General features: G+C 41.2%; 1 protein-coding gene across 2 annotated transcripts in view; it reads right to left on the reverse strand.

Annotated features, from left to right (window-relative positions):
• Nucleotides 1–24,897, reverse strand: part of tenm4 (teneurin transmembrane protein 4) — a 129,978-nt gene that overhangs the window by 25,341 nt on the left and 79,740 nt on the right. The window contains exons 11-20 of one of the 2 annotated variants that reach the window (XM_010797350.1): nt 22,457–22,603; nt 21,358–21,574; nt 17,248–17,367; nt 13,394–13,655; nt 11,797–12,064; nt 11,545–11,688; nt 8,380–8,629; nt 7,967–7,987; nt 3,910–4,142; nt 2,917–3,071 (exon numbers count right to left, since the gene is read on the reverse strand). In XM_010797350.1, the coding sequence (XP_010795652.1) occupies nt 2,917–3,071; nt 3,910–4,142; nt 7,967–7,987; nt 8,380–8,629; nt 11,545–11,688; nt 11,797–12,064; nt 13,394–13,655; nt 17,248–17,367; nt 21,358–21,574; nt 22,457–22,603 (1,817 nt within the window). The remainder of the gene's footprint in view (nt 1–2,916; nt 3,072–3,909; nt 4,143–7,966; nt 7,988–8,379; nt 8,630–11,544; nt 11,689–11,796; nt 12,065–13,393; nt 13,656–17,247; nt 17,368–21,357; nt 21,575–22,456; nt 22,604–24,897) is intronic. The other variant, XM_010797349.1, reaches the window with a different exon arrangement.

Consider the following 24,897-nt stretch of genomic DNA (forward strand, 5'->3'; position numbering starts at 1 on the left):
CACCCCCCCCCCCCCCNCCACACACACACACACACACACAACTGATGAGGTTTATATAACGGGACATATCTTGGGCCACATACGGTACAACAAACAGGGGACAGGCAGTGGATACATGTCATCTTGCAGTGAGCAGAAAATGCATTTACTTGGGAAATGAAGGGGAGACTTTAAATTCCTTAAAACCTATTCCTTGTCAACACTGGTGTTTAAATATTTCATGAGCCAGAGTGTGGAGTGGCTCGGAGGAGCTGCCTGTAAGGAGGTTTTCACGCCACTCTGACTGATGAGGGAATATTTCCCGAGCTGCTGTCCCATATGCTGTAACCCGATCATACCCTCCCCGTTATACAGTGGGGCAGCTGTCAGTAATGCCTGTCTGACACAGCAGCCTCCAGCAAAAAAACACAAAATGTGTTTATTAGCCAAGGAAGCACATCATGGATTTGCACCGACACAACAGTTATTTTTAAATGTATTTGAACTTGTATTAGATAGATAGATAGATAGAATTGGAGGGATGAAACCCTCTTTAATGGTCACACATGCAGAGCACACACAGTGACATGTGTTCTCTGCATTTAACCCATCCTAGTACCAGGAGTCTAGTACTACATGTAGGAGCAGTGTAGCACCATATTGTCCTTTTCCATTAGCAGTCTCCTCACTATTTGCTCAGACCAGCATGATGTCTGCCAGGAGAAGAGTGACAAGACTTGAATTGAATGTCACAGTCAGAGGCTTGATGAAGCCCTCTGAAGCTGCTAATACACTTGAAATATTTTAAAGTGATCTTGTTTCAATACATGGTTTCCCTCTGTTGAAGTTTGAATTTAGCACGGAAATGCAAGGACGATTTACAAGAGAAACATACAATGGAGCAGACTCATTTAAAAACAGTAAGGGCGAAGACTTTGGTATAGACAAATTAAGAGATTGTCGAAATAGGTCAAACTCTTGTCCTATTGCATGATAATACAAAGCTGAACATGGCATATACTGTAGGGAGTGTGCACACAGTAAGCTCAGAAAAAACCTTATTATTTTTGTCTTTGTTGCATGGCAACATTTTGAACTCAGGCTAAGGAAAACTCTTTTTGCCAGGATTTGCACACACTTGTGCCCTTTCATGATAATACCAAGTTAAAAGAAAGAAAGATTACAGAGGTGCACATTGAATAAGAAAGGACTTCTACAGTACGCTCTCTGCACAGATGGCACTGCAAGATAACAACAACCTCATCAGAGGAGAGCAGGAATTGTGACATTATTTCATGCCTGGAACAGGTGAGGTACGGAAGTAATGACCACTGCCATGAGCTTTCTCCAGAGAAACTCTGGTCCTAAGTGAGGGATTGGGGAGTGTTTGAAGTAGGAAGCTACGTGCCCTGGATGAATCTTTAATGGATGCTTTTTACTGTCTGAGTGTCTCTGGCAGTGCTGGTGCGATTTGTCATCGTTGTACAGCTGCAGTCAGTCTGCTTGTGTCCTGGCTGCTGGATGGTGAGCATCTATAGGCGCTTGTGTTTGCCTGTGCGCAGGGGGGCAAGGGAGCAAGGGAGCAAGGGAGCAGCAAGCACAGGTCAGGAGGGGGTGTGGAGTTCCCCCCGGGATTGGAAATGGGCAGCTGGAGGCTTTGCTCCGTCTCCTGAATACATCATTTCACAGACACACAGAAAGCTTTTCTGCACTGACATCTGAAGCCCCCTAGGACCTGTTTGCTAGTCTTACTCAATAACAAACACCATGGGGCTGAAACAAACTAGTGGATTGTAAATCACATTTGACCATTAAGGCCCAGGAATGCTCACCTCATGGGAATACATCTAAAACAAGAATGGAGTTTTTTTTATTATAAATGACTACTACAGTATGGCAGGTATATCCAAACAACTCCTATGTACTTGCATTGAAAAACATTTTTTCAGGAAAAACAGCCATGCAAAGGCTGCTGGGGTATGCAAAGTATCTTCACCTCCAAAGCAAGTCACTGAGCTAGAGAGCGATGTGACCTCGGAGCAGTGTCCTTGCCTGGGGAATGTGCTCTGTCTGAGGTAGCAGTCTGCTACATATGTGTGCATCAGTGAACATGTGTGGGTGAATCTAGAGTCACTGAGGTTACAGGTCACCATCATCATCCCTACAGCTATAGGTCAACGGCCCTTTGCATTTGGTGCTGTGTGGCCACTTGACACGTACATGTGAGCTCCGGGACTACAGTGCCACCTCTGATTTCAGCATGGCTCAATATGCCAGTGCTATGTTTATTCCAGCTTCTGTGTGCATCAATAACGTGTATTTGCTTATAATTATATCTTATATATATTATACATTTTTGTCATATACCAGGATGGCACAGCTGTGTTTGGGATTGCATCCCTAAATTCATCATTTTTTGTAGCATTGATTTTAACAAATCCATACAATCCTTGGTCTGACCCTACTCACGTGAATGATCAAAGTTTTGCAAAAAATAGCTGAATCCTGTTAAGATAAGATGTGCAATAAACACATGTATTTCAAATATACAATACATTCCTTATAAATTACACAGTTCATTGTATTTTTTATGTATTCGCATCTTCTGTTGTCACATTGGGTTTTTATGTTTTAAACCATCTTGCTAACAAACCTCCTCTTGCGGAGTATTACAAATCTGAGCCCAACTATTACTGGCAGTGGAATCCAAACAAAATGCTAGATGCCCGCAGGCTCTAACTGCCTAACTCAGTATATTGTTTAAGTCCTGAGTATTTGAAAAGCTGGCCTCGTGCAGACAATAAACAAATGGGAATCGGAACTAAGCCCATATACTGTAGGGATGTCGGCCGCCTGACCGGGGTTATTCAAGGAGATGGGAGTATGTTGAGAGACAGGAGAAAACACATTCTGCAGGCCAGGTCAGAGAGGTCGTACCTGAGAGATGTCCATCACAGCATCGCAGCTGAGAGGTCGGGCAGAGGTCAGGTCATTGAAGCCCAGAACAGTAGAGATGATACCATTCTGATCAATCCTGCGAATCATGGTCCCATCCACAAAGAAGATAACACCGTACTTATCCACCGTAATGCCTGCAGATAAAAAGCCCCCCAAAGGACAGAAGAGGAAAATATTCATCAGTTGTTTTGTTTATCTGAGACTTAAAGTGAGGACAGAGAACCACTAAATGACAAGTAAGTGGTATTCACTGCAATACAAATTAAAGAATAATCACTGCAATGAAAGCTAATGCGAAGATTGATTTTTCTTTTTTTAATCAATATTAGAGAACAATAGACATGAAGTATATGAAGAGTAGTTTTTATTGATTCAATTAAACCTACAATTTCATCAATATAGTCCCTTTATCTCATGTTCCCTCAGCCCAAAACAACAATGGAGCTGAAAGAACTACATGTAAATCTCTGTATGTTTGTATTACTTCAGGGTTTGTCACACAATATTCAAGTAGCTATGAAACATCTAGCCTAGAGTAGTCACGGCAACATTTTCTATTTGTACAACAGACTATATGTGATGCACATTTCAGAGGGACTTGAGTGTTATTTCAGTACATATGAATCACAATGTCATCCCCATGGAGGACAACAAGTAAGCATGTGATCTGGTGACTAATGCATCATCCAAATATGGAAGCATCAAGACAAAAGACCCCAGAAAACGGGAAAGCATGCCATCAAAAATATGTTCTGTTTTAAAAATAACCAAAGCTAGTTAGGCCAATGTGTCCAGCATTAAGTGATGGAGGTATGATTGTTTACGGCATGAATCCTGAAGTGTATTGATTTAGCCTTTGGGAATACTGTCTTTAATTATCCAGCAATCTAGTCTAATTAAAAAAGGAAGCAAGACCACCAACTGACTTGGGATCTCACTCTACATTGATTATAATAACAACGAAAACAATACCTCTGGGGTTGGTGAGAGTGGCCTCAGCAGCTTTTCCTCCATCCCCGCAGCGAGTGTCATCGTACGGGAGACACTGGTCACCTGTGCCCGCCACCAGCTCCAGGTTCTTTGCCACATCTTTCACAACATTCAGGGACTTCACCTTGAATACCTTCCTGCTGCTGGTGTCCGACAGGTACACGGCGCCGTTCACTGGACTTGTTGCCAGGTAGTACTTGTGAGCAGGGCTGTTGCTGAGAGGAGGGAAGAGAGAGGACCAAGCCAATGGAAGTCAATAAAGCTGGATGGGCTGCAGTGCTTTCAATAAGAAACATTGTTTAATACAATTAAAATGGATTCAAAAGCCATTAAGAGAGTCGATTGGGCACAATTACAGTTTAAACCATAGACATGGGAAAAAATAGAAAGAGATTAAACATGGCAAAAGAGAATGAGATTAAACATGACATAATGGTGGACCTTAGACCTCATGTACAATACAGTCAGCTTTGTTAGAAATCCCTGTTGTCAAAAGAGGGTGAAAACTCCTGTAGCTTATAGATTTATACACAGAAGACATATGTGAAAATACTCTATACGTAGACACATACATATGTGTAGTTTTTTTTCAAATGACTGGAACAATAGCAATGCTGGGAGTTATAAAGAGTAAGAAAGACAAAGACAAACGAGGGTCTATTGGGACTACGTCATTGGGGAACATTGGATTCTTTACAGAGATCCTAATTACTCCCCCATCCCTGACCAAAAGAATCATTGTGATAGATCTGTATCATACTGTAGCAGTTGCCTAGTTATTGCTAGAAGGAGCACAGACAAGTATATTTTCTGTCTCCCATGGGTCTTTCTCTACAGAAACAAATCCAAAGCTGAAGCATCATTCCAAACAAACCATGCATCCATGAGGTAGATATTCTAGTGTAGGAAATAATATACTTTTAAACTTCCAACTAAGTCAGCAAAGTAATCCTTCATATCCACAGGAGGTTGCCCAATCTGTCAGACATAGAGACACATATAACCAATCCTGCTGTGGTGGTGATGCACACAATCTATTAGCAATCTCCTGTCAGAAAACACAGCAAACAAAGATGACTGAAGAAAAATCCATAGTTGTATAAATGAAGTGACACAGAGGACTATTTTTTCACAAAAACATCTTAACTGAATAGAATAAAAAACATTATCTCCTGCTGAAAAATCAATCCATGACAGATTGTAAGTAAAACTTCCAAGCCCACTGGTACCATACACTGCTGGATGCTATTGACTCTAGGCAGGTCAAATCTTATTTTGTATCCACCTGATATGACTGACAGATTTGACCGTTTTCAGTGCGCCCATTACTACAGTACATAGAACACATTGTACTTGGACACATGTTCTCCCAGACATGAAACACAGCGGACGTTTAGTTGAGTAACTGAACGTCAAAATTGTATTATCAACAATTTGGCAAATCTACAAAGATCTACAAGGGCCATTGTGGGTTAAAATAAATAAATACGAAATTAGGGGAGGCAGGTTATATTCCAATAAAGGACTCTGACTGAAAAAACTAATTACATAATCTATGATATTTTGAAGTCATAATTTTGGGAGAAAATGCTTTGTCCACCACATGCTTGACTTTGCAAGGTTGGATTTACTAACCAAATGATACCTTGTAATCCGGTTTAGCCATAATGAAATAGCTGGATTTTAGCCCGGAATCAACATATTGTAATTAGCAATCTGTGTGGCATTCCCTGTTAACACTATGCATCTGTGGTGTGATGGGCTTGATCAACTTTGCAAAGTGAAGCAATTTGTTAACTTCAAAAAAGAAAGATCATTTAAAAATGTTGGAGGTATGTTCCCCCTTTGCCCCCATTTCTTTTTTGTGTTATCTACATTGCCCCCTATATGACATCATATTAATATAATAAAATATTAAATAATTTTTGTAACCATTTGCTGGTTCCACCTGAACACATATTTTCAGCTTCTTGTTGCTAAGCAGTGTAGTGTTTAGCACCACCTTAAAGATGACCAGAGTCATCAGGGCAGGCTAGAGCTCAGTTCTGCCAGACCTGATGAGCCTTACAGAGAAACCTGTCAGCAGGGTGTCATTCAAAGTGGATTAAGATAGAATTTCAACTATAACCTTGAGGGTTCTTTAGGGCTTATGTTTTTGCACGACAGTGCCAAAGCTTATGTTTTTTATAATACGACAAGAAGAAAGACTAGTGGGTCTGTGGAATTGTCAACTCTGATACATAATTTTAAATGACAATTGACCTTCAATGAATCAGTGATGACAGGGCACTGCAGCACACCTCAGGCACACATGTCACAAACAGCCCACTGACCCAGCTGACTGATATGACGGCCTACAGTACATTCCAGGTACAGCTGAATGTCTGAGAGAAACCACTGCTGTCACAGAGTGGCTCAGTAGCAAGCCTCAATAACTGGATACTACTTTGCATTCTATCTGCCATGTGCAATCAGCTGATAGCTTATCAGCTTCCAGTCGCATGTAGAACCGTGTTTGTCCCCCATAGTGTTTGAAACTATGAGGCGTTATTCCCTGACCTTGAGCTACGGCCATATACTCCATCTATATTCACTGACAACATCTAGTTTGTAGAAGATAATTGGATTTTGCTGCATGCTGGCACAGCAACGAGGGGAGCATGGTTGGAGTAGATGGGGACATCCTTAGTAGGGGGTCAATGAACATTGCAGTGAGATCACCCACCTCACCATCCTATCGCTAGCTCACACAGGAACAGCAGGCAGCCACCCGTTTCATACAGACACATGCTGTGTGTTCCTCCATGCATTTATCTTTTTATTATGCACATTTATTTTCGGGTATTGAGAGCGAAGGGACAGAGCGTTAGAGGTTCTTTGCGTTTGCTATGAGGATGTTTCTTTAGTTATTGAACACACAAATAATTTTGTTCTGCAGAAATACAAGATTAAGATATTGCGTAAAAAGCAATAGAGGGTTTTCTTTTGTGGTCCTTTGAAAATAGAGGTCAGTGACCAGCATCACTTGGCTTTTCATCCTCAGTGTGACTGCAATGTTCCTCAGCTGAAGTCATGCATGGTATCAAACGACCACATGCCACCTGCTAAAGAAAATGAATTTGTATCTTTATATCTTACGCCAATGAGAACATCTACACCGAGTTACCATTTTATCATTTTCACCTGGCATCATTTTTTTAGGCTTGCTATTTAAATGTCAGAAAGGTGTTGATTTAAATCTGTATTCTTGTTTACCTGTCGTATGCAGTGCAAATAAACCATCGGGGCAACATTTGCTTTTAAGTATAAACCAACACCATAAAGCACTGTCTCCCAATGACTGTACAATACTTTAAAACCTCTCTGACAAGAAAAACAAAGACCAATGTGTTTTATAATGACTAGGTTTCTTGCAATAACTTTCTAGACAGCACGCAAGAGTTACTGGTGCACACGAGAAACTAACTCGTGAGCACATTTTCTTTTTCTCAGAGGCTCTGTAGGGTTGCATTTTGTGCCATCATTAAAAAAAAACGTTTTAAACTGGCGTATTCAATATCTTAATTCTTCTAAACTGATTGTTGTTTTTAAGTCTTTGTTTTTTAATTCTTGAATTACTGTTTGCTTGTTGCTTGCTTTTAATTATGCTCTGTAAGGTGTCCTTGAGAGCTATGAAAGGCACCCATAAATAAAATGCATTATTATTATTAATGTTGTTTTTAATCCTAAGGGAAAGTGCCTCTACTGAGCGACCAATCCATTGCATTTGCTCTTTAAATTCACACTTACAGATGCAAAAACACTCTAGTGAACAAGGCACTGAATCTAGAGATAAAGCAAGCTCATAAACCAATAATAAACTAATAAATCCAGGCTTTATGGAGATGAAAATGATGCAGTCAGCCAGTCAGTATTTTACGATATGGTATTCTCGCTGCTCAAAAGTGTGTGTCTAAAATTGGTTTGAAAGGGCACTTCGACATCAAGTATGTGGACTGTACCCTTTTCTATATTCATTTAAGCAAATACTGAGGCTTACCTATGCCTGAAGTCTTTATTTCTGTTTGCCAAGAGCAGCAGAAATTGAGAGAGAAAGGAGAAACAATGTTAGTTGTTAGTGAAGGGAAAATAACAAAATAACACTTGTTAGTGGACAGAATTAATTATAAGAGAATCATAACACATCATATTCTGTATCAAACCTTCTTTGCTGACATTTAAAAACACATTTATATTTTTCCTGCTCTGTTAGGAACCCATTACATCGTCCTCATCCCTATAAGGGCCAACTCCTCCAGCTGATACAGGTGGAGGAGATAGGCAGGACCATCAATCCTGGGCCTTTAGGGCTTTTCTGTCTATCTCTATCAGCCTCTGTGCTTTATGACCTGTGTGCAAGCCCATCTGAGCTCATGGTTCTCAGTGAATGTTAGCAGGCTACTCCTCCGTTACCTGAGCTCCAGCACACTGGTGACATTCCCCGTGTTGAAAATCCTCCTCACATAGTTGAAGTCGCCCACATACAGACTTCCATCCGAGCCACAGGCCAGAGCCACAGGAGCCAGCAGCTTGTTTCCGTCAGCGAGGCCATTACAGCTGGGGCAGGAGATGCTGCGCCTGCGCCCGTTACCCATCACACTGCCAATCACAGGGGGCTGCTGGGAGATGAACACGTTCTCCCCATTGCCCATGTGAAGAATACCTGATGAGGAAAGAAAAATGTTAAACCGGCAATCTGTTTTGGTCGAGACTATTTGAGGCATAAAAGCAAGTGCTGACTTGTGGATAATTGAAAACAGATGTGACATAGAAGTTACAGGTATTGCAATTGATGTAACCAGAGGGGGGCTTGAACATTTGACAGTTAAATCAAGTTTTTTATATTCTTTGTCATGTAGCAGTGTTTCTAAATACGCCATGTAAGGCATTCAGGTTAGTTCCCTCCAAGAAAAACAATTATTCAAGAGGCTTAATGATGCAGCACCTTTTATATGTGATCAATGTCAGAGATCGTTTCAAGGGGGATTTAATCCTGTCCATGTGTAATTCACCAAACTATACAAAAGTATAGTCACACAGATATTAATAAACAAAACAAAAATGAAATATGGTACCATTAGCAACTGTTGACTATCATTTTACTACAGTGATCATAAAGGTTGCACCGAATTAGCTAGGTTAGGTTAGGTATGTCTACGTGCATGTATACAATCCTAAATTGTTAAGAAAATACACTTTATTGTATAAGCTAAAAGTTCCTACATAATTATGTTCGCACAATATAAGTTTGGATCATACAAATTATACAATACTGTTTGGAGTTTTGCTGAAATAAAACAATGTAATGCTATTATGCTGCTTGTCATTTTCTCCTGGTGACCAAAGATTGTTTATTGCAGTTTAAAAAGTACAAATGATGAACATTTTGAGGTCTGCGAGTGCAACTCCGCCACTGGAGCCATTCAAATGAATCTGTGTGCCAGTGTTTGCACTAAGAGTACTCTATCGTCTGTTTTAACGGGTGGAAATACAATTTCACGCCAAATGGGTACCAAAAAGCCCTTTGGCAAAAGAGGAATACCTTCGAGCTAGAAAATTACCACCCAGTCACAATAACGAAAAAATTTACTTGCCCCGATTAAAATGGCATTGTGCCTCCCTTTCTAACTCCACATGAATATAAATGGAGCCGTACGAGTTCAGTTCATGTGCAATCATTTAGGCATGTACCCACACACACTATGTTTCCATTAGTTTTGCCAATCTACTCTTCAAAAATGTTCAAATATGTTAATGTAAAGATGTTCCCGCTGTCCAATCAATGTAATCATATTTGAAATTTAGCATCTGCATGTCTGTGGTGGTTTTATGCTTCTGAGTTCTTTGAGCAGCACAACATTTGGTCTATTAGAAAAGATCAGCCAAGCATCTCCTTCCTGGGACTTGATTTAATCTTAGGGGCTGCTGCTGCTGGGAGTAGCAGACTGACAGCAATTTAATTAGGGATGATTCTAAAAATGCTGGGCCTGAACATTGGCATGGAGGTGCCAAAACGGGGGAGTCGGGTGGAGGAACTGGCAGTGCAGGTGGTGAGGGGGCAAGTAGCAGCTCTCTGCCTCACCCAGACAGCACATCCAGACTCAGCAGGTTCAGTGTGACAGATCCAAGTGCCACCTTCCTGGGCACTTTTCTTATAAGTATGCTTCATCTCCTCTGATGAGCCCTTCCAGACACAAACAGACTGTGAAGCCTAGCTACTGACAGCTAGCCCCTCACTTTTTCCTCTCTTCATTCACACTCCTGCCTTTCCGGAGTAATTTGATGGCAATAACAAAATTGACCCTGCTCGCCTAAAAGTGGACAGCTGTAATAAAAAAGTCAGATCTATCTAATACGTCATGACACTGCTGAATTGGAAAAGCCTCAAAAAGGCAACAGACAGGGAGAACAATTCAATGTTACACTAAAAGCACGGTCTTAGGCACTGAGCGGACAAGGTGGTACTTATCTGCTGTCTTGGGTACATGCAGAATGATGTGTGTAAAATACAATAGGGAGCGGCAAACAACAATGTTCCATCTTAACAAATGGCATAGTATGAATGAGTCATAAGAACATTTCATTCCATAAGGCCAGTGGTGGAAGAAGTACTCAGACTTCTTATTAAAGTTAAAGTAGCACAACTACATTTCTTTATTAGAAGTAAAAGTATTGCATTCAAAATCTTACTTAAGTAAAAGTACAAAAGTATCAGCATCAAATTATACTGACAAATGCAAGTAAAAGTAGTTGTTATGCCTAAAGGCCCATTTCAGAATCATACATATGAAATGACTGGATTATGATCAAAGGTGATAGAAATATTCAGATCCTTTACTTAAGTAAAAGTAGCAATACAGTAATGTCACAATGCTTCATTACAAGTTAAAGTCCTACAAGTACTAATTCTGCAGAAACATTTCCTCCATATGTGATATATTACTATATGTATTACATTATTGGATTTTTATTATTATTGTTGAATCAAGTAGCATTTGACTGTTGTAGACAAACAAAGTTTTGATACACAAATGAAGGATTTCAAGAACTGTTTGTAATGTAATGTTTTACTTTCATATACCTTAAAGTCGTTTAATTTTTCACAACATCTTAATCTGAAAAGTCAAATAAAGTTATTAAATAATACAGGATTTAATCAATGCAGTGGAGTAAAATTACATTATTTCCCTTTTAAATAAAGTGGAGCAAAACTCTAAAGTTACTTTAAATAGAAATACTCAAGAAAAGTACAAGCACTTCAACATCTCATAAAAGTACAATTGAATAAATATAATTTGTTACTTTTCACCAGTGCATACAACTAAAAGAATCCCTGTTAGTTAAATGACATTTTAATAAAACAAATAAAATGTAATTATTTATTAGAAATGTGTACTTGTATTAATGTACAGTAGGAGTGAGACACATTCCTGGTACACACATGTATTTTCCTTGCTGTGATTCTAAAATTGAACAGTTTTAATAAATAATGTGTACAAAAATATATAATTTTTTACAGTTTTAATGAATGAGTGGTTGTGAATAGAATTGGAAAAAAAAAAAAAGTAGTTGACTCACCACTCTGGATATTTAAAGCGTGGTGGTTGTCAATAGTCCATCCGCCCAGTTTGGAGGCAATGGTTTCGTAGCCCTGAAGAACAGCAGTCCTCTTCTCCCAGAGAATAAGGTCTGGACATGACTCATACTCAAATCCCACAGATACTAGAGAAAGAAGCAAGGATAACATTAGCATTAGTAAACCACACATGTTCTGGATACAAATAAATATACATGAATTCCATGTAATATAGGCTACACTTGAAGCCTTACCAAAAGCTTCAGACAGGCCATAGACCTTCTGGCTGTAGACGTCAGCCTTGTCCCAAACAAAGTAATACAAGAGGTTTGGAGCTGCAGGAAACCACTTTCTGAAGAGCCTGCCTTCCACAGCCACCATAAGATGAACCTTCATCAAGTTGAAAGGGATTGAGGTGTGGCTGAGGGTCACTCTCAGTATTGACTTGTAACCTGGAGTCCTGCTGCTTAAATACCCAAGATGAATATCCGTCCCTGGTATGGGGACTTCCTCCTGCAGAGACTATGGATGAAACAAAAAAGCAAAGCTTATACATTTCGGAATGAAAACATAAATCCTTAAGCCAGCTGAAAGGAATTGTATATCCTAAAGAGCTTAGAAATCTATTTTCTTCAGTGTTGGTGTGTCAGGATTAATAACAGGCCTTTGTGTGTCCTTTTTTTCCACGCAGATTATCATTTTCCCAATCCTTTGGTCAGTGGCCACTACAACCTTTTTTCACATATTTTTCATTGCCTTGCCTCCCACCAAATATATGGCTCCGTGGGAAGATAAGAGCGTCAATTAGAGGACAATTATTTTCATGCATTACAAGGAATCCAATGAAGGATTTCTTCATTATGTACTCCAGTGAGTATTTCATTATTGAATTATTAATAGTAAGCCCTTCATTAGGACAACAGTCTTCCCTGCAATCCATATGACAATGGCATTACAAGATTGCCCTTGGGCCCGGAGCTTGTGCAGTCCGATTATATATAGAGTAATACAGTTAGACTGGGAGATACGTAGTGGCCTTGGGAGTTGTCCTAATGTAAGACCTACAACCTCCTGATGATACAACAGTAGGTCAGCAGCTGTTGTACATTGCTCATATTTAGGATCAAGAGTCGACAGCAAGGGTTTGATTGAACAACTCTCTGCCTCTGTTCGTCTCCTCAGAATAAAATGTAAAGTAAACATTTAAATAGCTATTCAAAAGCCACATCGGTCAGAGGACACGTCACTTATGACATGTTTCTTTTTAAATGTTCACAGAGTGTGGCCATGCCTGGTTAATTAATTAGAATTCCCTTTCATAAGGACAGGCTTGAATTGGGTGATGCTCCTTTATGGTGTTCCTACAGCTCTTGGGATAGCAAATACAGGGCTTCCATAAATAGACAGGACTGCATAGTAAATTCACTGATATGCCATAAATCATTTGAAACAAAGTTGGAGACAAAGTAATTAGAAGGGCACAGAGATGCCTGCTAGAGATACAGTAGCCACACTTTCACCTGCACACAAAGGCTCAACACATAGCCAAATATAAAAATATATCAAGTTAAAAAAGACAAAAGCAAATCGTTTACCCTGGTTCTCGTATGCCTATCATCATCGCTCCACACTGAGACATTGCAATGCACATTGTAAATTGCCCAAGTTCCGCAGACCAATTACACCGGAGAGATAAAATCACAGCACTGCCATGAGCCACAGTTACTATTACACTTGTACTTGATGAACAGTATTCAGGGGGCTCCCCCAGATGTGTGTCGTGAATCATTTGGAGGACAGACCCATGTAGATCACATCCTGCAGGGCTATGAAGAGGGGGGGGGCAGTTACCTGAATTTCGGGTACGACGGTCCGCCTCTCGGTGCAGGAGCCGGCGAACGCGGTGAGCGGCGCCGGGGAAACCACGGGGCTCGGCCTGGTGAAGCTGCTCAGGTCACAGCTAGGGATATCATTTTCCTCATGCCGCATGACAATGGTATCCATGACAAAGAAGCGTCCCCATGGCAACCAGAGAGTGTGCTCCTGGGTGATGAATGGAGAGCGCTCAAAGTGCAGGGCTATGGCTATGCCCCCATTGGTCACCAAGTCAAAACTGGAACACAGACGTGCACACAGTGTCAGAGAGGATAAATGTTGACTCGCATACAGAGAAGATGGATTATATATTTTTCTAATAAATAATAAATACAATAATAAATTCCCATTAGCAATGCGTGTAATCTGCTGTGCGTTGAGGATTAAGCCATGCAACAATTTACTGTGAATATAATGACTGTTTTCTAATTAACGATAGTTATAACAGATCAAACCTTAATACATTCCATGTTTTATTAAATTAATGCTTTGAAAGGATTTGTTTTCCAGTATATAGCATCTTTTAGGCAGACAAAGGCTAAAAATACAATGGGATTAATCACAATGTCAGACCCGCATTTCTTAATACATCTCATAATCTGTAGATTTTCTTTGCTGAATGGAAAATAGTAGATGTCTGCTATAAATCCAGACATGGCTGTTTCACCCCCATCTATGTGTAATGCACTGCACCTGTGCTCACATTTATATATGTGAGAGAAAGAGATTTGTGCTGCAGGAGGGAGGCAGCCGCCACTTCTCTATCGATCCCATAGATGAAGGCTGTCCACTCTAACATCAGTCTAAAAGCCCTGCAATGCAATCCCCTCCACTGTTGAATTTAAGGGCCTCTGCCTCTGGTCTGACTTGAGAGAGTCTCAGTAAACAGCCTGCTCTGGCCATTTCATCATCTGTAACTGCTGCCTGGCTATAACAGCATATCTGCACCTGTGCCCAGTTTCTGCACTTCTTGTCACTTCTTTCTAAGAGCCAATTAGCACCTGGTCACCTACAGGCCCCTGGGACAGGGCTGCATCGCACACAGGAAGTATTTTTACCAAATGACAGGGAAAATAACCAAATAGTGGCCTCGAAATAAGGCAATATCTCCTGATTTAAGGTATTTTAAATAAGCTTCCAAGTCTAACCTGCGTTAAGGCTAAACATCTGATTGGCTATTTTTGTTTTGCCCTTGTCTGGGTGTGAGGTTGTCCACTAGCGGGGTGGCGCAGACAGAATAGGGGTCGTGACAGTCATTCGCTTGTGTAGCCATGATCCGTCAGGAGCCGTACACCTGCAGCCGGTTAGTCTGCATGACACCTGGGAGGCTAAGGCTACGCACGCTCATAACACTTCTGTACAGATAGCCATGGGCATCGTGACCAATCGATGCAGGGATTCACTGGCTGTTATCAATCATGACAACAGCCTTAAGCCATGTGACAAAACGTATAAAGCTACCTACAACAGCCATGCTCACTTGTGCCCTCAGGGAATGCATCAGGCTCAAGGAGTTAACCCTGCCAATGAATTTGGCGCGGCTTATACAAATTACAGCTGATCATTTCTCAGCCAGTGTACAATTATAGTGGGATGGACACGATCTACTTGATGTTAACGTGAACCAAGGAGACACAAGTTTTGTAAAAGTGAATAAAGACAGTATTAAGCTCTAGTGTAGCCTCAAATACAATATTCATGTGCACTTATAAACTAATATAACACATAAGCATCCATTTTGTCAAGGGTGCCCATTGTCTACATAAAAAACGTATAAGGACAAAACACATAAAAAGGATAGGATATTATAAATACATGTGAGATGTGGACATCACAGCACCCTTTTTGGGATATTTTTTTACAAACTGCCAAGGGGCCAAGTGTATACTGATTTTCCCATTTATATCATGTCTCTTATAGAGGTTCTTCTAAGCACATAATCATTTAATAAGCTGGAATCCACGTCAGCATTCTTGTCATTATTGGAGAATAGCTTAAAAGGCAACGCATGTTTCTCAATGATCGGCCACTCAGAAAATGGCTATACAGCTGTAAAGAAACGATGCTCAACCTCTTTTGTTTAGGCCAGAAACTTTTCAAGATAGTGGAAAAGGTAATTTAAAAGCTAAGCCCTTGGACAATAAAGAACACATCATAAAAATGAGTTGAGACAGCTTTCCCATTTCTAAGTGGCTGAACAGGTGCATTTCTGATTTCACGCTGCACTGAGCCGGTTTACAGTGATTGCAGGGGAGTTGCAGGAGACTGGGCATGTTTACAGGCAAACCTTGGAGATGGAGTAGTGTTTGCACATATGCTGGAAGGGAGAACAACAGTATAGAGCTTTTGCAAAGGGTAGAAAAGGAATGATGCATAAGAAAAACGGGACACGCATAAAGGGGGAAAGGATAGAGATGAAGCGAAGGCAGTGCATTGGAAAGGACATGAGACCTAGGGTTCAAGGAACATATAGGGAAAAGAGTATTGCCCAGAAAGAAAGGCTCAAGAGCAGTGGAAGATTGTAGGAGGGATAGCGTGAAGGGATGGAGAGCAGATGAAATAAGTGAGTAAGGTGAAGATGAAAGATTTTTGTAAAAAAAAAGGAGACTGACAAGAAGATGGAATGAAATGAGGGGAGGCAAGAATGATTCAAATCAAACAGGCGTCAAAGATGTGGGCCTTTAGAGTGTCAGTGACTGATAAAAATGTCGGGGGGAAGTGGGGCTTGGAGAGCAAACACCAATACATGCTCCGCTGTGATGGGGGGGCAGGGTGTGCCACTAGGACTTATAACATTACTACAACAGATAGAGAGGGCTTTGAGGTTGTGACTGTGCGCAATGTGATCCAAAAACATTATTCAGAAAATAAAATAATTCATGGAGACAATGTTACCCAATGTTCTCTTTTTCACTCCAAGAAGCGCATCTAAACCAGTCTGTGGTTTTTGTTTGGATTTTTTCTGAGAAACTCTACCGGTGCCAAAGCAGCTGGCAAAGAATGGCTCAAAGAAAGCCAGGGAACTCAGACTTTTCTTCACTTCTTTCATTTGATTATTTCAACACTTTCACTCGAGGGTTTTTGGTGGTACTGCACTGAGTTTAGATACAAGGTTTCCTGTTCCTTACAGAACATATGTGGAATCGTACAACGAGGATAGTGGAAATGCTGGTGAACATGCATCTGTTTGTTTAATTTACATAGATTTAAAACCACCACACAATTTAATAAGGTTAGGATTCATTTTCCACCATACAGTACTAGCTATAGCAACAATATAGTATTAAGCTACACAAAAAAGATGCAAGGCAAATTAATTGCAGGTCTGTGGCTTGAACCTTAATATCTCACTTAATTCTCTAAAGCTTCAATTGTCAAATGAATAATGTCCATCGGCACTATATACTGTAGGCCCACTGAGCTGATTTGAATTGGCATATTTTATTCTTTCCCCTCCCTGCTGCTACTGAAGCATAACTTATGAGTGTACCAGACGCGCTTTGTTTGATTTCTCTGGGAATTGAGCCGAGAACTCCAAAATTAGACCAAATGAAAGCACAAAGCAGATCAATGGCGGCACAGTTTGCTGTGGTAACTGTGTTTTTCCCTCCCATAATTAGAACTCAGCACAGTCAAACAACAGTATATATGAAAATAATATAAATATCATCATCTTTAGGCAATGCATAGTTGCATACCATCCATTGTTTTGGTGTGTGTGTGTCTCTCTCTGTGTTTGTGTGTGTGTGTGTGTGTGTGTGTGTGTGCGTGCGTGCGTGCGTGCGTGCGTGCGTGCGTGCGTGCTTGAGTATAAGGAAGAGGGCTCTTACCTTCCATCCTGTCTAGTGATTGTGTATCCATAGGACGGGTTGTTGATGAAACTGATGTTGACACCAACCAGCGGTGTTCCGTCTGAGGTCACCACTTGTCCACGAATGACACAAGCATGGCTGCATGGGAGAAAGAGCAACACAGTTATAATGGTTATATATTTGCAGAAAAATGTGGATGTTATCTAAAGTAAATACTGTATACAATAAAACAAACAGTCATAACAGAAGCAGACCACACTTACACCTCCTAGGAAGTCTCCATGGGTTTTTATATCCAGAATAAAAGGATAATGAGATAAGTAAGCTTCCATTACAGAAGGCAGGAGAGGGAAATAATAGGACTGCAGATTGCAAGACTTGCTTGGCTGGTTATCAAGAACTTGACAGATTTCCAGACTGACACCAGGTCTCTAGCTGCATAAATTAGATCTGATCATCAGTCCCCATCAATCAATAGTGGGAAGTCTTCCAAATTCACCTCCTAATCTTACTGAACTGATGAGTGGAGACCTTGCTGTGTCACGCCCCCCTTGTCGAATTCTGCCCATGTCATTAGCAAAGGCCCAACTCATGGTCAGCAACCGTTTCTGTAGTCGTTTGCAAAAAAAAAGTCCCCTAACAAATGCCTTACTGCCACTTTGTCATTAGACCATGGCTATTTTTAATACATTTGGGTCTTAAACACTGCCACGTACTGGAAACAATTAACACTAGCGTGTTAGTAGCTGCCCTCAACATGTCCTTACCAGAGGCAAGATCATTCACCCCACACTATCATGGTCCCCAGAAACCCACTTTTATGTTAATTAGGCCAGATCCCCTTCAGAAGACCTTGGATGTCCACCACTGCACTGTAAACAAGCAAGGAGATACTGCTCTAAATCTTTGGAATCACACCCAAAGATCTTTCTGGATGCATTTCCTTAGAATTACTACTAGAGTTGCATAGTACGCCGGTTCGAATCTCTTATTAAAAGTCCTCCACTCTGTCTCCCCCTTTCAACTCTTAAGATCTCCAATAAACGCCCGCTGGCCCAAAAATACCTTTAGAAAAAAAATACTACTACTAGAGTTAACCCAGCACTGGCCTTGCTGTCTAAGATTAATCATTCATGCCGACAGTTTATTTTAGAGTCTTGTTTGAAGAGGCAATCATCCACATTTTCTTCAGATGGAGCTGGGTAAGTGGAACTATCTCCTTCCTGCTTCTGTGAACCACATGGGGAGATGATTCCTCGCTGTCAAGACAAATGATTTAAATATTGACATCAAATAGAACAGAGAGAAAGAGCAGCAAAGGAAGCGTGAAGCGCTCGCTGCAGAAACTTCCCCTCCGTATGGGATTTCACTAGTCCGAGAGGATTCACAAAGTCAAAAGGGACTTCACAGTATCTCCAACCTCCAGTCTATCATACATCATCCAGAGGGCAAAGTGAGGACAAGCTGTGGAAAATTAACTCAGCTGGAAATCATCTCTAGTTCATGTTTTTTAAAGAAGGAGTATTATGGATAACAAGTCTTATTCTAGTCAAGTCCTCGGATTTTATCATTGATGTCATGTAAGTTATGTTAATGCATGAAGCTGATACTCCTCATCGCTTCACGTACTTTTGACATGATGAATTTGCATCATTCGAACAAGCTGTTCCGAACTGACTCAATCAATTTCACAATAAGCAAAAACGAAAATAAAAGATTTTTTATGAAATTGAAAGACCTTTGATACGAAGATCATTTCACAAATAAGCTTCAAAGACATACAACAGTTCACATTAGCGTGTAGTTATTAAAGAGCTACGCTGCTCAGTAGGCTTTCAGACAGAATAAAAAATGCATGCCAGGCCTAAGTAGAGATAACTTTAAATGATGAATACCATCCCAGCAAACAAAAACATAATTATCTACGCAAATTACCTGATTGTAGGGCAAACCCTTATGCAAATGTTACCGCAGCACTCTTTCCCCGCCTTGTATGTTACCAAGCACACCGAGGAGTAAGGTCAAATTAGGAGACGTCATCGTCAATTTTTAGCTCTCCAAATTGTAACGCTGCTAAAAGGCCTAGCAAACACAGAGAAGTAAACAAACACGTTTTCTGAAACTAATGGCCTAATGCTAATAAAAGAGTTCTAAATAAAATAACAAAAAAAAAGCAAGCCTGTAAATGAAGTGAACAGCTCTGCATGCTGTTAAAAGCCAGCTATAAATCGTAGGCCAAATTGTTCCATAGACAAGTCCCTGTTTACTATTCAAGCCAGCATCCGCTGCTGGGCCTCGGCAGTCTCTTGTATTATGTGTCATGGTGGAGAGTCGAGACGTTTTATGCAGTGGCAGATGCTTTATTCAGTGGCACCTTTGCAGCTTTTTGTGGTGGGAAACATCAGAAATAGCACTCCAACATGTCTACTAGCATGAGGAAGCGGTTAATGGATCAATAAAAAGATGATCAGGTGACCAGGGTAGGCATATCAGGAAGATGCTGAAAGCGTGCCTGTAAGGCTCATCTGAAGCCTAGAGCACCCTGTCATAATCGCACATATCTGTCAGTGGGTGGGGAATGAATACCCAGCATGAATAATAGATTATCAATGATATTTTTAGGTGAGCTGAGGCCTCCAATCTTGCAGTTCATCTCTGGATTCTTGACTTTACTTATTTATGGCTGCATCTTCTTGTGAGAGCGACAGGAGTATTACTCAACCCTCTGCGCCTCGTCCTCTGTCCAGTGAAGAACTGCAAAATGTTGAGTGGTTCTCGAGAGCCAGAAAAATGTCAATGAGGCAAAATGTCACAATGTGTGTTACATGTGCTTTTTCTCAAGTATGGGCTGACACGACGGCAAATAGTTCAGGATCAGGCAGAGTTTGATGACAGTTGAAGTAATCTTTTTTTTTTATCTCACTGCGAACTGGGTGATTTCGGTCTGATGACTAAGAAATGAAGGTAACACATGCTGAATATGTAATTTCAGAAATAAAAACATGTTTTACTGCAAACAGAGAGGTAAGATGGGCACCATTGGGGTAGCAAACATTTATCCACACATTGGAAAAAGCATCCATAACAAAGATATGCTGTTTAGCTAAATCTACTAATGGAAATGATCTTGCAAAGCTACAGTAATTGCAAATCTATTGTCCCTTCAAGGACAAAGCAACAGCTCTGCTGGACTAAAAATAGGAATGTCTGTAACAATAACCATGTGCCATAAATTTGAAAAACATATTAAAAACACTTAAAGTACCATCTCTATGCTGGTGAATTTGTTTGATATGTCCACTGTTTTTGACATTTGACACACTTTTCTACCAGAGACAAAATGTGAAATGTTCTCAAATGTTTCTCAATTTATTTTTGTTCTGACTGTTGTCTGTTTGTTTCACAGGAGTATAATAATAAGCCGAGATGAGAGAGATCCATAAGCAAGTGGAATGCAAATAAGGTGACACAGAATCACAAGCGATTAAAGATGAAAAGAGAAGGAGACAAAGGAAAAAGAGGCAGGGGAGTCTTATGGGACCCTGACAGCCATCCTGCCTGATATGAAAGCGCCTCAGATTCCATGGCTGGGGTGTCGTGGACTCTGCCTCTGGGAGTGGGCCTCAGATGGATTACAGTAAAAGTAATCACAATACATGAATATGAGATGCCTTTCAAGGAAAGGAATGCTATCTGCCTTTTGCCATATTCTATATTTGTCTATCGTCATCTGTCCATCATCCTACTACCCATTCACACCAACAGTCAATGCCTATTTCAGCCTCAACTGCCAATATCGCAGACATATTAGTTTGGGGTTTTTCTTACGTTTTCTGCCATTTGCTGTGAGATAACCTTAGCATCTTAATTGCACTGGCCTACATAAATAATAAAAGCCACTGATTGATATTTGCTTGCAGCTGAAATGTCATTGCTTAAAACAAATGTTAGCCATAATACAAATTCAGACGAAATCACTGTTTAATCTAATTGAAATGAGAGTATAGAATCAAAGTCGAGCACTCAAATTCATTTTCAAACTGACATGACAGGAGAAAACAGATTTGTCCGACCTACAGGATGTAGCACTGCGTGGTGTCTGGGGAGAGAAAAGCACGAGTCACTCACTTGCCGTCGAAGGGGTTGGCACCAGGGATGATGTGGGTGCTGTCTCTGCCCACCAGGAAGTGCACCCGGTCGTAGAAAGTCTGCAGGTTGCTCTGTGTAGAGGACATCTGCGTCTCCTGGATGATGTCCAGGGGGTCCGGCGAGCCAACGCACAGAGAGGTGGTGTGACAGGTTGCCTGCAGACAGCAGTCTGGATCCATGCAGTCCACTAGGCCATCTGACAAGGTCAAACAAGTCCCACACACACTCTGTAATTATACAACAGCCTGGATGCACACCTGGCAAAAATAACCTAAGCGTATATGTTTGAGCCACTGGGGCATTATTCATTTTGACTGCTCTTTTATTACAGGAGTAAAGCCACATTATGAACATCTCATCCTGGAGAATACTTGAACACCTCTAGAACTGCTTGAGGTTCTCTGTCTTTAATTTAGATTAAATTACAAGAGACAGAAAGAGCTGCTGTGCAATGCACTTTACTTTGCTAAAGTGGGTCATTGGACTCGCTACCCTTTGCTTTCAGGGACCTATCTGGCCAGATGGGTGATAAAAATAAACCCTGCTGTCAGGAGTCAGTCAACTCCCCAAGAGCACCCCTTGTTTGCCAGTGAAGGGCTTGTAGTTCCTGCACAGGGATGGGGGGGGGGGGGACACAGTCTCTACATGAATAAGGGATGCTAGCACATAGCTCAAGCCCATTAAATGAGGTCTGGAAGAAAGGAAGACACGTCTTCCACTAGGCCCCCAGAGAGGTGCAACCCCCCGGCCGGCTTTGTGTGTGTGCCTGGCTCTGCTCGGGGCGAGTTAGAGGGCAGAGCAGAGACTTCCTCCTGGGGCCAGCGCCTGCTCAGGGCTGCAGGCTACTACTCTGCTTTTTAATAAAAACCTGTTGTCCAGGTGATTGACTGCAAACCATTCCTCATCCTCACCACCCCTGCATAATTGTACAACTGAGCCTGGAAAGCATAAAGCAGGGACAGTATATTCTCAAGCACAAAAAGTGTATTATTTAGTCAAATCATGTCCAGTAAAGAGTCCCTGTTGATTATTAGCCAGTGTAAGAAGGCATTACTGTGTGTGTTGTTTGTGATTTTACCTCCATCGTTGTCTTTGACATCACTGCATGCAGTTTCCATTGAGGTGTCACAGCCATTGCCCCTCCAGCCCAGCTGGCACACACAGAACCAGCCATTGTTACCCAGAGTGCACCTACCATTTCCATTGCACAAACCAGGGCAGCCCTCTGTGAAGCAAAAAAGGACAAAAACAGACGTCAGCACAGAATAATTATTAAAGCAGGCTTAGTGGGTAACAGATAAATACGGTATAGTGTTTGTAAACACGCACCAACCATAACACAATGATTACAATGTGGGCTTGATTGTGGCTTCTATTTCTCTGACAGCAACAGACTCAAATTATGTAAGGATTTTAAATGGGCGAGGGTGGCTATAATGACTCTCGGCTGAAGTTGATTAATTTAATACACCTTTTGTGAAGTTTCTAATATCGCTGTGCAGTAAAATCAGATAAAGAGGGATCTTTCTAAATCAATATTCACTCATTACTACAGTAGATTGGCCTCCTGTATCTTTGCTACTAAATCTGGATAATGAGAGCACATACTGGCATTCCTGCTCATAATAAGAACTGTTTATATGTGATTTTCAAATGTAACCGCCATTATGATTAAAGCGTTACTGTTAAAGTTGTCTGCAAAAAACGAATGTGGTATAACAAACAGCATTGAATAAAGCTTGTGTCATTATTTGCTCTATTTTCTTTTAACAAGTTGTCTCCAGGATATTTTTGGTAATCAATAACATTATCCCTTCAGGGGGAGTGCGTGTCCTGTCATTAAGGGAAGTAGAAAATAAAACAGTTGGAGGACAATACTATTATGCAGGTGAGTGCGTTGGGCTGTGTACCAGGGCATGTGACCCCAGGGGAGTTCAAAGCGGGCTGGAGCAGACCGACAGGTGAAACATCTCTCTGGTTCTCTCCGGTCTTCACAAGGGCCTAGAACAGAGGATTATCTGCCCCATTTTGCTAGGGCTGTTTGGCATTTATCTGCTGCCTTGTTATTCGTATCCCCTCGCTGAAGCAGAGGCAGAGGGTAACATCTCAAGATATCAAACGCACGACTGTCACCGTTTGCATAGTTGTGCCTTGATAGAGAGAATGCTAAGCTGACCCATTTTATCAACTAAAGAGACTGGGGCGGCTGTCTCAAAGCTCTTAAATCACACAGGGAGAACAGGAGTGTGAGAATGAGAGAGTGGGAAGAGGAAGGGAGCGGTGAATGGGACATGTGTAAAAGTGAGAAACATCAGATCAAGAGAGAAAGAGTGACGGGAATGAAACAGATGTGTGTATTTAAGTATTAAGTAAGCTAAAAGGTAGAAGAAGTGCTAAGAATAGATTGGCGTTGTAGATCACATGGTTAGCTGAAGTCGCATTTTGGTTGTCGCAATACAGCTGAAGCACAGTATAATGGCATGAGTCAAGATACATGCACATTTATTAATAAAAGATGGGGGTTTTAAAAAGATGAATCAGAACTACATTTGTATATGTTGGAACAACTTTGACAAAATATTGCCAAATATCCCCAACCTTCTCCTGTTTTTCTAATATGGAAAAGCCACTCCATCATATTTTACTTGAGCTAAATAATAGAGAGAGTAAAGCTTTTAGCCATGATGGTCCTTGTCCAAGAATGAACAAATGGCAGATGGCAATTGTGCAAACTCAATCGTTTCCTTTTATTAATGTGTATGACGCATAGCATGGGATTGTATGAGAGTCTGCTGCACTATTGAATAATGTGGATCAATTCTAGGCTATTTAAAAAATTGTACGAAAAAATAAATAATTATATTTCATTTTTGTTTTCGCTGTCTCCCCGAGGAAAGGGGCTCACAGTTGAATGCTAATACCATTAGAAAGTGTCCTGCCTCCTGGACACGTTTTGGACATTAGCCTTCCTTTTATGGAGGACATGGACAAAGGAACTCTGGTTGGACCAGTGGAGACGGATGATTAGTAAGCTCAGAATGTTTATTACAAGGATAAATAAAGATCTGCTCTCTGTTGGCACCGGTTCAACTTAATTGGCAGGCCTTTTCAGAGAGGAGCCCCTGCTGAGCCCCTGCAACAGCTCCAAACGTGAGGCTGCAAGTGTTCCAAGGACTCCTCTGGCAGACGCTCCGTTGCCAGGTGGTCCATTACCAAGGACACAGTGAGAGTGAGGGAGGGTGCTGAAGGCAGAAAGGCAGGGTTGCTGCAGAGCCTCCACCCCCTGCTTGCCCTGCACCAACCAGACCATGAACTCTCTTAATTAGAGAGGATGCGGCCTCAGCACCTATCAGGCCCTGCTCACAGCTGCAGACTCATCCATAATGCATAGCGCAGGTTATGAAACCCCCTCTCCCAACACCCCCCTATTGAGAAAGCAAGGCCGCACACAGACCAAATATTCAACACGTATAGAGAGGTGCACTACTTGACTCACCAGGTGCGAAAGTGCTAAGTGGA

Source organism: Notothenia coriiceps, unplaced genomic scaffold, assembly GCF_000735185.1.
Source record: "Notothenia coriiceps isolate Sejong01 unplaced genomic scaffold, NC01 NC01_scaffold00037826, whole genome shotgun sequence".
NCBI classification, from domain to species: Eukaryota; Metazoa; Chordata; class Actinopteri; order Perciformes; family Nototheniidae; genus Notothenia; species Notothenia coriiceps.